The sequence below is a fragment of the Accipiter gentilis genome, chromosome 28, assembly GCF_929443795.1.
Source record: "Accipiter gentilis chromosome 28, bAccGen1.1, whole genome shotgun sequence".
Classification (NCBI taxonomy): Eukaryota; Metazoa; Chordata; class Aves; order Accipitriformes; family Accipitridae; genus Astur; species Astur gentilis.
The window spans coordinates 17800692-17815438 of NC_064907.1; the positions used below are offsets into that span (position 1 = coordinate 17800692).

The 14747-nt window shown below is 43.0% G+C and overlaps 1 protein-coding gene across 2 annotated transcripts in view; it reads left to right on the top strand.

Moving 5' to 3' along the window:
- XPO7 (exportin 7) overlaps positions 1-14747 on the top strand; it is a 49886-nt gene that overhangs the window by 3092 nt on the left and 32047 nt on the right. For both annotated transcript variants that reach the window (XM_049830610.1, XM_049830611.1), the window contains exon 2: positions 14308-14454. In XM_049830610.1, the coding sequence (XP_049686567.1) occupies positions 14308-14454 (147 nt within the window). The remainder of the gene's footprint in view (positions 1-14307; positions 14455-14747) is intronic.

The window sequence follows — 14747 nt, forward strand, 5'->3', positions numbered from 1 at the left end:
TCAGTAGCTTGACTCCAAGTTGAAATGAAAGATATTTGGGCCAGTGAGAGGTAACAAGACAGTTGCTGAGGTGTGGCTACTTGTAATAGAAAAATACGAAATCTGGCATCTAAAAAGGAAAATTTATCCCATTTTTTGCTTCCACTATCAGTTTTTAGGTTCAGGACTGGGTGTTTCAAATCCCAGAGACTGTTTTCCATCTTTTTAACTGTTAAATGAACTGACAGTGCTATGCTCCAAGCTGGAAAACTTGCGTCTTTGGAGCAGTTGAGTGTGCAGGTTCTGCTGGGGCCTCCAGATGCATTGGGTGGGCTGCAGACAGAAGTGACTTATTTCATCTTGATACCGTTGTGGAGGAAGCTCAATGGAAAAAAAACCCCAACATATAAAAGTGTGTTTGGGTAGGCAGTCTGGTGTCACGGCCACCACGTGTTTGTAATTCACAGAAATGGGTCGCACCGTGTGAGGAAGGACATGGGGATTTTCTCACTGGTGTTGGAGGCTCCTTTGTGCTGTACTTGTATCCCGAGGGGGACACAACTTGTTTTTTCAAGACTGTTTCCTAGGGCAATTCCTTCTCCATCCCTAATAGGACCCCAATTTTTTTTTTCTTGTGTGTTTCTGTATTCTAAAGGACGTTGTTTTGGCTCAAACACAAAATCTAATTTGGCTCTAGAAATCTATAACATTCAGCTTGCTCCAGAGGAAACCCTGGAGACTAAGATGCGTGTTTCCCATTTGATATCTCGGTAACCTTGCACCTGCTTGGTAAAAGAGTCACGATGTAGCCTGCTGCCCAACTACAAATTGCTTAGAATACTTTTTCATTTGTTCAAGCTTTTACCTTCCGTGTGTCATTGGACTCGCTGAAAGCTCTTATTAAGGAATTGTGTTTATCTCAGAATAGCCCAAGGGAATGCTCTGGACCTGGGGAGGTGGAAACACTGGTTTGACTAAAAATAGAGCTGGCAGCATTTCTTTTGTAAATTAAGCTTTTTCTTTTTCAGTTATGCGCTTTTTAACTATGCTGTTTGGATGCTCAGCACCAAAGTTGCAGAATACCAGTGGAAGGTGTTGAGAGTTGGATTTCAGCTGAAAGGTGGAGGTATACAGTTGCAGTTCAGTATCTCAAGATCTCTGTGGCCAGGCTTTGATAAACTTGATAAAAGTGGACACTCCTTTTCAGCTCTGGGGACTCCATGGCCAGCAGTTTATTCCTGGTCCCCCAGCCAACATCTGGAGCGTACTTTGGAGGTCCCTTAGGTAGCAGGTAAGGTGTCCAATACATAGGTCCTGGCAGCAGCCCCAGCCCGCTGTGCCTCTCCTACAGATGATGGTGTTTTGAAGCAGCCTAGATGGGAGAGGAGAACACCGTGGCTTCGTTGTGGGTTTTCACGCTCATTAGCAGACTGCCGAGAGGCGGGCTCAGCGTGAAATCCTGGCCTCATGGAAGCCTGTGGGAGATTTTGTCACTGAATTCAGTGGGCTGGAGCTACTCTGTATTTAAGTTATAATTCTATCCATGATAGTTCACCTGAAGATCTCAAAACTTATGTAGCACAAAGGGGGAAGGCAGAGCTCCGTTTGGCATGAGCTGGGTGCCTGCTATGACAGTAAAAGAAGGGCGGAGAGGAGTGGAGCAGCCAGGTTGGGGCTGTGAGCATGCTGTCAGATGGCTGGTCTCTCCCTGCTTTAGCGACTGAGCTATGTTCCCTCGGGTAGTCAACACTAATACAATTAAGGAGGATTTGTTCATTTTAATGATTTTAAGAGAACACTGAATGCTCTGTAGCTCAAGAACTTTATTACTGTTAATAATGTCTCATTGCCCTTGGTTTTGGGCAGTGCAGTTGTGTTTTATGAGTCTATAGGGCTCCGGCTTACTAAAGCAATGTTCAAGAAGCTACATTTTTACTATGTAAAATTGCCAGCAAAAGTGTAACTTTTGTCTTCGTGCTTCTAAGCTGTGGTTTCAAAAAGGCATTTATGAATAGTTTGTGATGCTTTTCTGGTGATACCGTTGTGTGGCTTAGCTGCAAGAATCTACTTTTTTTTACAAGAGTAACCAGTGCTGTCTGTGTCTGAGGTCACTCTCATTCTTCCCAATGTAATTATGCTTGTGCGTCTTTGGCCTTTTGTGCGATTGCAATGCTGGTACCACCTGGCCCCTGTGACGCTCTCTGCGCATCTTCAGCTTTGATTTGCAAGAAGGGTTTTGTTATTTCTTTGCTCATCTAACTTTGGCACAGTTGGCTTTTTCTCAATAGTGGGTTCGCAGTAGTGGAAAAGACCACGGTAAAAATTGTTTAGTTTTCCAGTCAAGCCTGGTTGGTGTAAATGTAAGAGTCAAACACACTGAGGTGTTAACATGATAAGGTGTTGCTCGCAGCCTCCCTATCTCTGATAGCCTTAAGTCAGAGCCCACTGATTGGGCAGTTAGTGGGCGGTAGGTCCTTTCTGCTTGTTTTGGGTTTTCCCTGTTCTTGATTGTGCAAGGAATATAGGACTTAGACCTACTCTAGGGGGAAGAGTTTTAATTAAATGCTTCTTACACCTTAAAAGTCAGGCCAGACCGTAAGGATCTGTCACTGAATTGATGGTTGGTGTGGCCTCATGCATGCAGTTGTTGACGACAGTGGTGCTCTTGTTGGTTATTTTTAGTATGTGTTAGTTATTACAAACTAATAAAAGGTACTGTTGGAGGATAGTTGCTAAACCACCCAGAAAATACCTCAGCAGAAGCTTGACATTTTTGCTTTTGTTTCTCATTAAGGACAAAATGTGAAGTTTATTCATGGTCCCTGCTAACTCCGGTAATTGTTTGCCAGGGGGAAGCTCGTTGCCTTGGTGTGGTCAGGGTAGAACATCAGCTTTACGCTCTGGTGCTTGACATCTGACTGGTAGCACACTTTGAATATTGGGTGATGCAAGATCTCCATTATAAATGTGCTTTGGTGGTCTGATCCTTCTCTTCCCTCTCCCCTTGCCTGTTGTCCTGCTCTGGAAATCACACGTAATTCTCCAGGCTGAAAAATATGCTGCACTTCAGAAAAATAACATGCCACAGTTGAGTACTGTGAACAAGAAGTATTTTTTTAGCAGGTCTTTGACAATTTAAACTATTTTTGGGTGCAATTGGCCAGTGATTGCACTGTGTAATGTGTTCTCCTGTTGTTTATAGCTGCTCTGAGCTGCGTCTTCTGCAATTTTGCCCATGCTGCAGGTGGGCAGAGGAGAGCGCCATGCCAGGACGTCCCAGCATGCCATGTCGTGTATCACGCTGCAGTACCTGGAGCAGGAGCGCTGGTTAAACATCACGCTGTGTGCTCACGGGGCTGTCTGGCTTACCAGGACTTACCTGGTACGAGTCTTGCATGTAAATCAACACCTAGCTTGAGACCAAAAAAGTTATGTTTTAGCACTAGAAGAGAAAAACATGTTTCATCTTTTAACTGACTGCCTTCTCCCCTCTTCCCTTATTTGAGATCATTCAAACTGCATATATAGTGTAAGGGCACTTCCTTCTGCTTGCAGCATTTTGGTAGTTTAAAGTGTAATTGTGGGTTTCTAGCTGAACTTTTTAAATTGAAGTTTACAGTTCTCCTTTTAACGTATTGTTCAGTATTGTATAATTTATTAGTAACACAAGAACAAGAAAATCAAACAAGAAGGTATTTACAAGAATCAGACAGGCAAATTGTGTCCTTACCTGCCTGTTTCAGCTGAGTACTTTGCTAGCTTGAATAGTATCTTAATTTGATTTGTTGTAATGGGGAACTTCTGGTTACTGGATGAATTCTGTAAAAGGAGATTTTTTTTTTCTTCTTTTTTTCCAAATGGGAATAGGGATGCTTTGAAGATTTCTTTCCCACATTGGCAGGTCAGAAAGCAAATCTATCGTGTATGTATCCATATAGCCAGGAGGCAGGAAGTGAAGGCAGGGTCAGTAGCAATTGCTTTCTTTTCTTTTATTTAGTTTGTATTGTTTTTATTTCATGCCTGGTTGGCACAGGGCCCATACTTGGATTGTGTTGACTGATCAGCACCATCACTGTTGCTGCTTTCCTTATGCTCGTGGCACGCAAGCGCGAGGTGACTTGGTATTTTGGCACCCTCACGGCCATTGGGCAGCCATGGAGAAATCTGGACTGTCTGGCACTAATAATTGCCTTTTTCCTCCTAACTGTAGGATTTAAAATAACGTGGGGTTAGGGATATTAAAATGATGTATACAGCACAAAGGTTGTGAAGCATTTAGTGGATGTTTCTGTGCTGCTCATTAACATCCTATCTCTGCTTATAGCTGAAATAGGCTCTGGCCTTGTAACTTGGCAGTGGAGAAGAGGCTTTAACCTGCTGTCATACGGGTTTGTTTGCAGCTCTGGAGTCATGTCTCTCGAGATGGGAGAATATATTGGGAGGGAGAGAGCAATCCTCAGCTATTTAACTTGAACTGAATCTGATGGGGCTGAGGAGTCAGATCCACAAAAGCAGGTGATCTAGAAATCTGAATGTTTTAACACCTTTTGGCCTTTGTGGTCTCAGCAGTGAGGACTCCTGCTATTGCAAGGAAAGGGTCAGAATTCCTGTCCCAGCTGACATACTATTTTCTGCAGCTCATGCAAGCCTTCTTGCTCCAGTCTTGTCTACTTAATGTCAAACAAATCTGATCACTGTTTAGGTAAGATCATCAGAAAGATTTTTTCTTAGTTGAGAAATGTATCATTCAGTCGCTTTACCTTGTGGCAGGATTACCAGCAGACTGTGTGTTTTCTTGTGTTGTAAGATCAGTTTATAAAAGAAATAGCCTCCATTTTTCTGCTAAATAGCTGCACTTCAGGATCATCTTTAAGTCCTTTCCATCCTTTTTATCTATTGCCAGTAAAATGAGCTCTGCATCCGTATACCCTGTGGACTCACAACTCTAGATCTACAAAGGATTTGTGTCTGTCCTGCAGTGGCATTTTCTGTAATGTATGGTTCTTGAATGCACCTTTTAGGTGGCTTATTCCACAGCCCATCATTCTGACTTAATTATTCTGTTTCCTATATTCCCATTGGACAGGGGTGTTATTGCTGTATCATCTAAGTGTTTTGGTTGAATTCCTGTTTGAAAACTCTGCCCTTGTTCAGAGTGTTTGTGAACACTGATTACAGGAGTTACAGTCCAAGGACGTGGTACTGGAAAATACTAATTCCGTTGTTTCTCTTCTAGCACTTGATAATGTCTGTAGCTGACACTAGTTTAACCAGTTGAGGGTGATTTGCAGTGCTTGGGTTATTTTGCTGTTTCTGGATGGTGAGTTTGAGCAGTCCTGTAGGAGCTTTAGTATTTCATATGATCGGAGGTGCCTCCAGAGTTTTCAGAGTATTTGGAAGGCTTCTGTTTTCTCCTGAACCATCATCTCGGAGCACAGCTTTCTGTCTGAAACAAATTCACATGCTGTATGCCTGGTGCAGACCCGTTGGTGTGGGGGGCTTGGTCTTGAGTTGTTGGGATTTTTTGGTAGTTGATTCCCATTTGGGTAAAACGCTTAGTGTTCACAGTGCCTTGATGTGTGGTATTGATTGTTGCACCTGAAGGTGGCTTGTTCTGCAAAGCGAGTACCCTGAAAGTTGTCTGTTACTGCTATTAGATAGGACGAGACCCAGAAATCTGAAAGCCAGCTTGCTTCACTGCAGCTTGCCCAGTAGTGCAGTTGCCTTAGTTTTTCTCCCTAGGCCCTGATATCTGCCATGAGAGTCCTTGCCTTCTGTTCCATGTCCTGAATGTGGTAGGATGAGGCAATGCTGAAGACTTTTTTTTCCTCTTCTTAAAGAAATGCAAAGCAAGCAGGGGGATCTGTGACCTCAAAAGCAATTTTCAGTTCATTCAGATCATTTTGTAAATGAGCTGTTCTTCCTAGAGTTCAAAGGAAAAAAATATTACTCAGCTAGAACTGTCAGAAGAGTAGAAGGTGTGTTACTGGTTTTTCTGTGGTGCTCCAAAGTGGCACCCTGCAGGGGTTATCCTGCTATCTAAACAAATAAAAAATAATCCCCCACATTGCTTATGGTACCATTTAGAGAAAAGGGTTGTTCCATAGTTGCAGCTCCTGCTCACATCAGTGCTTTGAATCTCTCTGAACCTTGCAGACCTGCACAGGCAAGGAACTGTGGTGCCTCTTGCCGGATTTTTCTGATTTTGAGGCACAAAACATAGGCTTTCTGTATCCTTCCAAAATAACCATCTAAGGTGTCAGAGGTGTCTTTCAGACTAAATACACAAAATCCAATTCTGTTTGTTCTCTAAAACTGTATTCACACCTAGAGGTATCTGGGTTGTACTGTTACTCCTAATAATAGGAAAAACATTTTTGTCTGCTGAGGGAAATGCAGCGACCTTGGTACCTGCCTCGACTATGTGACCACATTACTGAAATGGGGAATGCTGATTTGCATGGCAAGACTCCTTTATAATACATTGTTCTATAGTTGTTATCAACAGGTAGAAGGAATTTTGAGAGGTTTAGCTCATTCAAATGGTTGCAGCTTTCTCATCTCCATGTATCCAGCACTGTGATGGTTCTGTGTGTGTGTTGTGCTTGCTGTTTCCTAATTTCCTGGTTGCTGCTCATTAGGAAATGGTCAACCTCCGCCAAATGAAAAGCTCTCAGATGCACAAGGAATGTTCAGCTCTCAAAAAGAGAGGTTAGAAGTGTGCGATTGCTGAAGCAGTGTATTAGCTGTGGCATATAAATAAAAGGGTAAAGAAAAACAGGAGTGACTCATTCTCCTGTTGTTGTAGCAAAGGTGTTGGTGCTGTTCCAACCTTTCCTTTTTTTTATTCTCAAAAGTGGAGGAGCACCTGCTTGCTGCAGTTACCAGGCCAGTTGTGCTGCTGTCCTTGCCTAGGGCCCTGCTGAGTCGTTCCACTGGGAGAGAGGCCTTTCTTGGGGTAGAATTCAGTAATTCAGCCATTCCTAGGTATTAAATTGCCAGGGATCTCTCATTACTACTTCAGCAGCATCAGTGGGGATTGAACTCAGGAATGGTTGTCTTAAGTTTAGTAGAAATCTGTCATGGTATAGAGGCAATTTCTTCAAAATGGGACATGATTTATTGTTCCAGAAATTAGCTAACTTTCAAAGATTTAATTTTTTTTAATAAGACAAGTGGATTTTTTTCAACTTCACCTTTCCTCAAGTACGTTTGGCAGATTTCCCGTACAAGAAAAATTTGCCATAGTTTGCAGCCATGTGCATCTTCCTAGCCTGTCCACTTTTTCCTCCATTGATGGTCTTATCCCTGTTGACTCCAGAAGCTGGTGCCTTGGGCCATTGTATCTCTGTTGTTGTTTTACTTTTCCTGTTTGTTCTGTAACAAACCTTCTCTTCTAACTGAATTATGCATTCAGGTGAGTCACACTGCACAATCACATGTAGTGTTTGGAGAAGATAATAGATATGTGACCATTTTTCCATAGGAGTCAGACCTTCCAATTAGCAGTTTGAGTTGTGCATGATATCAGACTTGGTACTGCATGAAAAATGTGCAAACCCAGAACACGGTCAAGGTGAAATAAACACTTCCAGCTGGCCAGCACTGAAAGCAGGGATGATACGCATTTTCACTGCATCTGTTTCATTGTTTAAAAAAAATAAATCTGATGCATTGACAAACCTCTTTTTAATTTATTTCGTGGCTGTTGGTATATGCACACGGATTCTGCTAGCATCTGGAAGTCCTGACAACGCAGAAATGTAGAGGTTTGTCTTGGAGATTTTAGCCCTCGATCTGTTCTCGGTGCCACTGGCCTCCCTCTGAGGTACAGTTAGCTCCAGGACTGCTCACTTAGGACATGCCCTGTGTTAGAAAGCCAAACATTACCTTATCTTTTCTCTCATGTCTTAGCAGATAGCTAAACAAATGGCTGTCCTTATAGAGCTAAGCCTTGATAAAATTATGCACTAGTATTTGTTTGCACCCAACTAGAATATTGAAGAGTTTCTCAACAGTTTCACCACCCACTAAGGGTATCATGTTCCTCTTCTTTAAGCTCCTTGGGATGGAAACTGCTCTGTGTAACATACAAGGTTATATGTTGTCAGTGCTAAGTTATGGGAAGTGTTAAGTGTTAATTTGAAGTGTTTCTGTGGGGTGGTGTGCGGAGTTGCTCTAAAGTGTTGTGCAGTAAAATGACAGGGCTGAATCCTGAAGGCAGCCCTGTTCCATCTGCGCTTGAGCACCGTTCATATTGGAGAAAGAAATGAGAGCTCTTTATTGATTCCCCGAGAGATTCAGGGAGATGCCTGAAAATACTACCACAATAAATAATTTTGAGATGTGCTGGAAGGGTGTAGGTAGGTTTGCTTTCTCTGTTATTAGTAGGGTAAATGGAAATGGGCAATTTGTTGTTCAGATTCTCTTAACAAATGAGGGTGATGAGCCATGAGGCCTTGATTTTTACAGCTCTGAGTACTCACGAAGTGCATCATCCTGGTCCTTGGCAGTTAATAGTTGCATCGCTCAGCTTAAAAGCTTTTTTATTTTTGCTTGAAATACCTGACATTCATCAAGTGACCTGAGGCGTTCTCTGAGCCTTACTCACTTAAAACACCAGGGCCCTTTGACTGCTGCAATGCATCTTCATTGCACGGTTGCATTTGTTAAAACACAGTGTTTTGGAGCCCTGACTGCATGCTGCATCTTCTTCCTCCCTGTTTTGCTGTAAAGTCGGCAAGCAATTGAGGAAAGCTAGCTAATGTCTACAGCTTTGAAGAGCAGAAGCTGACACGGACTGTGCAGCTCATGCCCAGTGACAGCATAGGACTGAACGCGAAGATTCGGGCGCTGCGTTAAAGAAGCGTGCACTGCATCTCGTGTTACTTGCTTTAATGCCGCGTGTGCTAGGGGTGTGCGTGTTTACTGGCAAATACAGAAATCGATGTTCCTTAGACATATGATGTTCAGGGGAAAGGAAAAATGGATCATGGTCTCTTCCTACCACCGTGACGCCACATCCTGGAGGTACACAGGTAACTACTTCTGGGGCCTGTTGCATGCTTACAGCCAGCAGGGACATAAACATCTCATTGCCTGCCCTGCAGTTGCCCGGCACTTGCAAAGCCTGGCTTTGGTTATAACATATGGGGGAATCAGTTGGGGGATGTTAAAATGGATGAATGTGCTTGGGACAAAAATAACTGTATTAAACATGTTGCAGGATCTCTGGCTCGGGGAGTCAGTAACCATAAGGCAGGAAGAAGGAATGTCTTGGAAACAATGTGTGCCTGGAGGACTTACAGCAATGCACATCCTTCAGGATAAGAACCACCAGGCAGCAGAAAAGTTTGGACTGATCTTGTTAAGCCAAATACTCCATTTTAGATGTCTGAATCTGTGGGGTTATTGCTTGGCTGCTTCCCCGAAGCGATCGGGGCTGGCTGTGTATGCTCCTACTTACTTTCTGGCTCTGCCATCTTGAGTGCGCCGAGCACAGCGTGTGTTTCCTCAATTTTCTGAAATGGGAACTGTCAGCGTGGCAAAGTCAAACTCTGTTGAACTAAACCTGCCTAGAGCTTATTGCAGCCCTTGGATGTAAAGAGCGTTGCTTAAGCAACCGTGTAATACAAGATCAATTCCACAGCCATCCCCTGGGGACTCCTTTTAGGTAGCTGTTACTTTCCTTGTAGTATTTATCATTTTAAAGATGATCACACATTGTTTATCTTCACCATGGGGAAAACACTGAACAGTGACGAGTTTTATTTGTAGCTTGTAGTATAAATTAGATTGATAGGTTGGGGGGGGGTTTCCACATTTTGAGCTTCACAGCTACTCTCAGTGGACAAGCATCTGAGGCCAAGATTGTACAAAGGCAGTGCCATATATGGAGGAAAACTCACTTTTCCATGTTTGATATTATTAAAAAATAAGCTATAACATGATGCAAACTTCATATGAGGCTGATGGATTGGCAATTCCTGCTCAGGACTATGCAGCCTGCGGTGGAGAGAGCTTTACTCCATGCCGGGCTCTGGTAGAAAGGAGTCTCCCAACTCTCTGTAGGTTGTCGGTCTGTAGCAAAACTTCCCTTGGAGCTTGCTGCTCTTGAGGGGGAAGGGGAGTGGAAGTTTTGCTAATCATTTGTCGAGTTTGCTGGTTTCTGATAAATATTTACCTTCCCTTGTTGAAAAACACTTCTACTGCATACGAAACAATGGTGTTGGGAGTCAATTGTAGGATGTGTTGCATTATCCTCCAGTGCTTTGTAGTGTAGGAACTTCAGTTTGGGGAGATGGATCAAACATATGATATTGGTTTGGGGTTTTTTTTCCTGGGGACACAAACTTAATTCAACTTCTGTTTGCAAAAAAAAAATTGTCTAAGGCTTGTAGACAGTGACATAATAAGATGTCGTGCCTGGAAGCTGGATTTAGAAGAACACTGAGATGCAGATTTCCATTAATAGGCATTAATTGCCACACTTTATTGGAGGAAAAAGTGTAGGCATTGTTTGGGTCTTGGCTTCAAAGGAGAAAAAAATGTGTGCACACAGGAGAAAAAGTGAAGTGATCGTCATCTATGCCATGCTTGGAGTCAAGAGGTGGTTATGTGACAAATTCAGTGGCAGTTTAGGCTTTTCGGTATGCATTTAAGACACATCCTCCAAGCTGGGAGATAGCCAGTGTTTCGGGTTGTCATTTAGCCTTTGCAGTGCAATGTATGAGAGAAATTGGACCGGGGGGGGGGGGAGGTGTTGTTACTGCATAAAATACTTCGGGTGTACAAGTATGTGTTAATAGAATATGGTATGTGCAACTGTAGAAAAATCCTGGGATTTCAGTGCCGTTGTGTGAGGAGCAGATAAGAGCGATTCGGAAGGCTGGGAGCCAGTGCAGGCGGAGGTGTTTGACACTTGGGGCCGTATCCTGTGACTCAGCAGTTCTCCTAAAATGCCATCCCAGCCGCTGGGGTGCCCCCCTGGATGCAAAGTCCCCATCGGCTCCCCTGCTACCCTGAGCCCTCGTCAATGTCTCCTTGCCTTCCCTAGGTGCAAAGGATGGGTTTCTTCTTTTTACAAAGAGTTTCTGGAGCTGTTCATTCTCAAAGGAGCCATGAACACAAGTTTTGGTTAGTTGTAATTGTCTTATTTTCCTTCTCGACTCACTGGATGCATACCTTTCCATCCTGTAAGGCAGCCCATGCGTGCAGCACTAGTGGGATGCCAGAATGTCTCCCTGTTTCAACTACTCTGCTGTCTCATGCTTTAGTCCTTATCTAGAATATACAGAGGGCTTGCCCTCCATAATCGTTATACTAAATGGTATTTTATCTTGGTTAAAAGAGTAGGTATTGCCCGGTGTTTGTAGTGAAATTATCTGCACCTACTTGCTACCCCTAATGCCTGAACATCTCTGACTGTTGAAGCTGGGTGCTGGAGTAAGGCTAGCCTGATCTCTACCCCGTCAGCAGAGAGGAGGGGAGCTCTGTTGCCCTCATGGCAATATTAAAATGTGCTGAAAACTTAACGTTGCAAACCTGGAATGCAGTGTCAGGGCAGCTTAACTGCTCTGCCTGTCCGTATGAGAGATAATCGAGTTAGGGCACAAGAGGAGAAAAGAAATCTGTTGGTGAGACAACCCTAAAAATTATTCCTAAAGGTTTTTCATCAGAGAAATTTATTTGGTTGGATTACAGCTTATCATGAATGTTGTTTTCAGATATTTGAGCACATTAAATTAAATAATAAAATGACCATTTCATAATGGGTGAAAACTCCCAAGTTGGGACATCAGCTTTCCCTTTGAGGTGCCTTCGTGGGCTTTGCTGCTGTGCCCCAAAATACTCTCCATCCTGCAACCCACTCTGCAGCTGCGTATCTGGGTATACCGTGAGGAGGTATTATTGAGTGAACTTCAACTTGAGAATTGTCTGGTCAGGGACACTTGGGACAGCTGACACTGCACAGTAAGAGACAAGGTATTAAAAATATGTTTAAAACCTAGTGCAGACACTTGGCTTAATCTAACATGAATAGAGTGCACGTTTATTCCCTTTGATTTGCTGGATTCACACTCCTGGATAATTTGGACCAGCTTTTCCATGTGTGTGATTTATTTTTTTTTCCACAGGAAAACTGTGCTTTAATGACCACAGTGTCATTAATGGGGCATTTAACGGTGATCTTGTGTGCTGTATCTCTTGGGCAGCAGACGGGCTATTTGGTTGGCCTGATTGGCTTTTTGGAGTTGTCTTGTTTGAGTCCCAGAGGTCGTGTGTTTCCTCTGGCTCCGAGGGAGTTAACTGTAATCTGCAAGAAGGCTGGCACGGATCACACGCTGTGCACAAACAAGGGTGTTTGTCATGGTGAGTGTCGCACAAAAGCAGCCATGGTTATTGCCACCATGTGACTCACAAAAAGTCGCAGGGAATTGGCGTTTCTCAGAGGTGTGAAGAAAGCTGACTGTAGGGAAACCCCATTCCTGAGCTTCTTGAAGAATTAATGCATGGTGATGTAAAACTTGTAAAAAACAAGTACCTTTTTTTCCAAAATGGTAAACTACAATTATTTGTAGTGCAGTCAGCATTCTGGATCAGCGTTCAGTGCTTTGGTATGGGACCATGGACTGCAATGCATCGCTGTCCCACCAGCGTGGTGGAGCCAGGCTGAGCCGCTTCCTAAGGATTCGGTCCATCGTACACATGTGGACTGAGTGGTCGTGGTAGCTTTTCAAATTGATAAATGGTCGCAGGGATTTTGGAGGTTTGGGGGAAATGGTATTTTGTCCTTGGGCTGAAGATGATACACATAAACAGGCACCTTTCTGTATGTAGACTCTGCCAACTGATTTTAAGTAACTGAAAGTGGATTTGTTATAAGAAACGACAGGTGCTGACCAATGCTTAACTGGAGTCAGTATGGTTTATAATAGTTTATGGTTAATAATGGTTTATATTAATGTTAGATTTTTGAGGATTTTCTGTGCAGAGCTTAAGTCTTTGGATTTTGCTTTTCTCAAAACCAAAACTGTATGTTGAACGGCTGTCTGGCATTTGGCAAAGTTCTGTAATTACTCTGAAGTAATGAAGCTGTCAGGGCAACATTTCCCATGAAGTTACTATTTGGAAAAAAAAAATCAGAGCTCTGGAGTATGGTACAAGGTAAGATAATTTTTGCAGAGGGTACCCCTCTGTGTTTCTTCTAACAGTATTTTATCTGCTGATCATCTCAGCAACAGAGCATCAGAACCTTCTGTGTGCTTTTGGTGTGGAATTGCTGCGCTTGTGTATAAGAAAGCTTTCAGCTGTGTGCTGATGTGGTGCATGAATCTGTCGGCTGACCCTGTCGGTAACTCAGCTTTTGCATAACAATCTGTCCTCCAAAAATAAATTAGGTGACTGATGCTATCCTCTTTTTTACAAATGCACAAAAGCACAAAAGTTATGGTATGCTTGTAATGATTTACCTCTGGAAACTTAGAATGTAGCCCTAAAGCAGTTGAAAATACCTGCTTATTAATCTAGCAGTAAGAACCTGAGGGAGTATTTATATCCATCTGTGAAGCCACTTTTTAACTAGGACACCTAAGATTTCACTGGGGGAAACCATCTGCCTGGATCACAGTTTATGGCAAATATTTTCCAGTTGTTTGAGCACACAGAATCTGCCCGGTAGTTTTATTTCCCTTCAAACACGTTCACAGAGACACCGCTCAAAGGCATCCATCCTATTCTTCATTTTCTCTGTTCTCCTTTAGGTATTTTTAGCATGTGTAGTGTGGAAGATTTAATGTGAGATCCTTCCAGCATCCTGGGATGCTGAAGTCTGTTATGGTGCCCTGCAAAGGGAATATAAACTAAGTTTGTGAGGATTTGACACTGTGTGACATAAAAGCTAGACGTGAAGATGTTTTTTTGCCATTTCAAATGGGTGGGTTAGGATTATCGCCATTACAGCACAAGGTGTGTGAGGTTTTCCAAGACCTCATCAGCCACATGGTACAGTGCATTCAGGCTGGGTCAGCGCTGACCGTGGGAGTGGGTGCCTGAGTTTGGGTAAAAATTGGTGAAAGTGGGAAGACAATATGGTACTTTGTCAGGTGTAAGAGGTAGCTGTGAAATTTCTCTACAGGTAGTTTGGTAGGTTAAATGCATTTAGTTGATGGAAGAACAAACTACAAGTTGGAGCGTTTTCCTTCCTTTGCACAAACAGTAAAATTATCTATGTGTGTGTGTATACGTATATATAACCTGGGTAAAACTGCTGCATAAGTGAACTGTTAAACGTCTTGTTACTAATTGATTTGTTTTCCTGTATTCCAGAGCCTAGCCCAGCTAGAGAACCTGTGCAAGCAGCTGTATGAGACCACAGACACTGCGACACGGCTCCAGGCAGAGAAAGCCTTGGTTGAGTTCACCAACAGTCCAGACTGCCTGAGCAAGTGCCAGCTTCTTCTAGAAAGAGGGAGTGTATGTAAAACAATATAATTTTCCAAAATGTATGTTGGTATTTTGGGCATTGATAAGGGAAATAGCCCCAAGGTCTGGTATGCAGTCTTTATATTCCATATCCAGTATGATCTCACGTATCTCAATTTGTGGGCAGCCTGTGCCAAAAAAATCATTGGCTCTGATGGCTAATTATGCTGCTGCAGGGGTTACTACAAAGGGTTGTCAATTCTAATGTCTTGTGGGCCTCGCTGCATTCTTCACAGACTACCACCCTGACATGTCAAGCTTTAAGTTGAAAACATTATTATGGC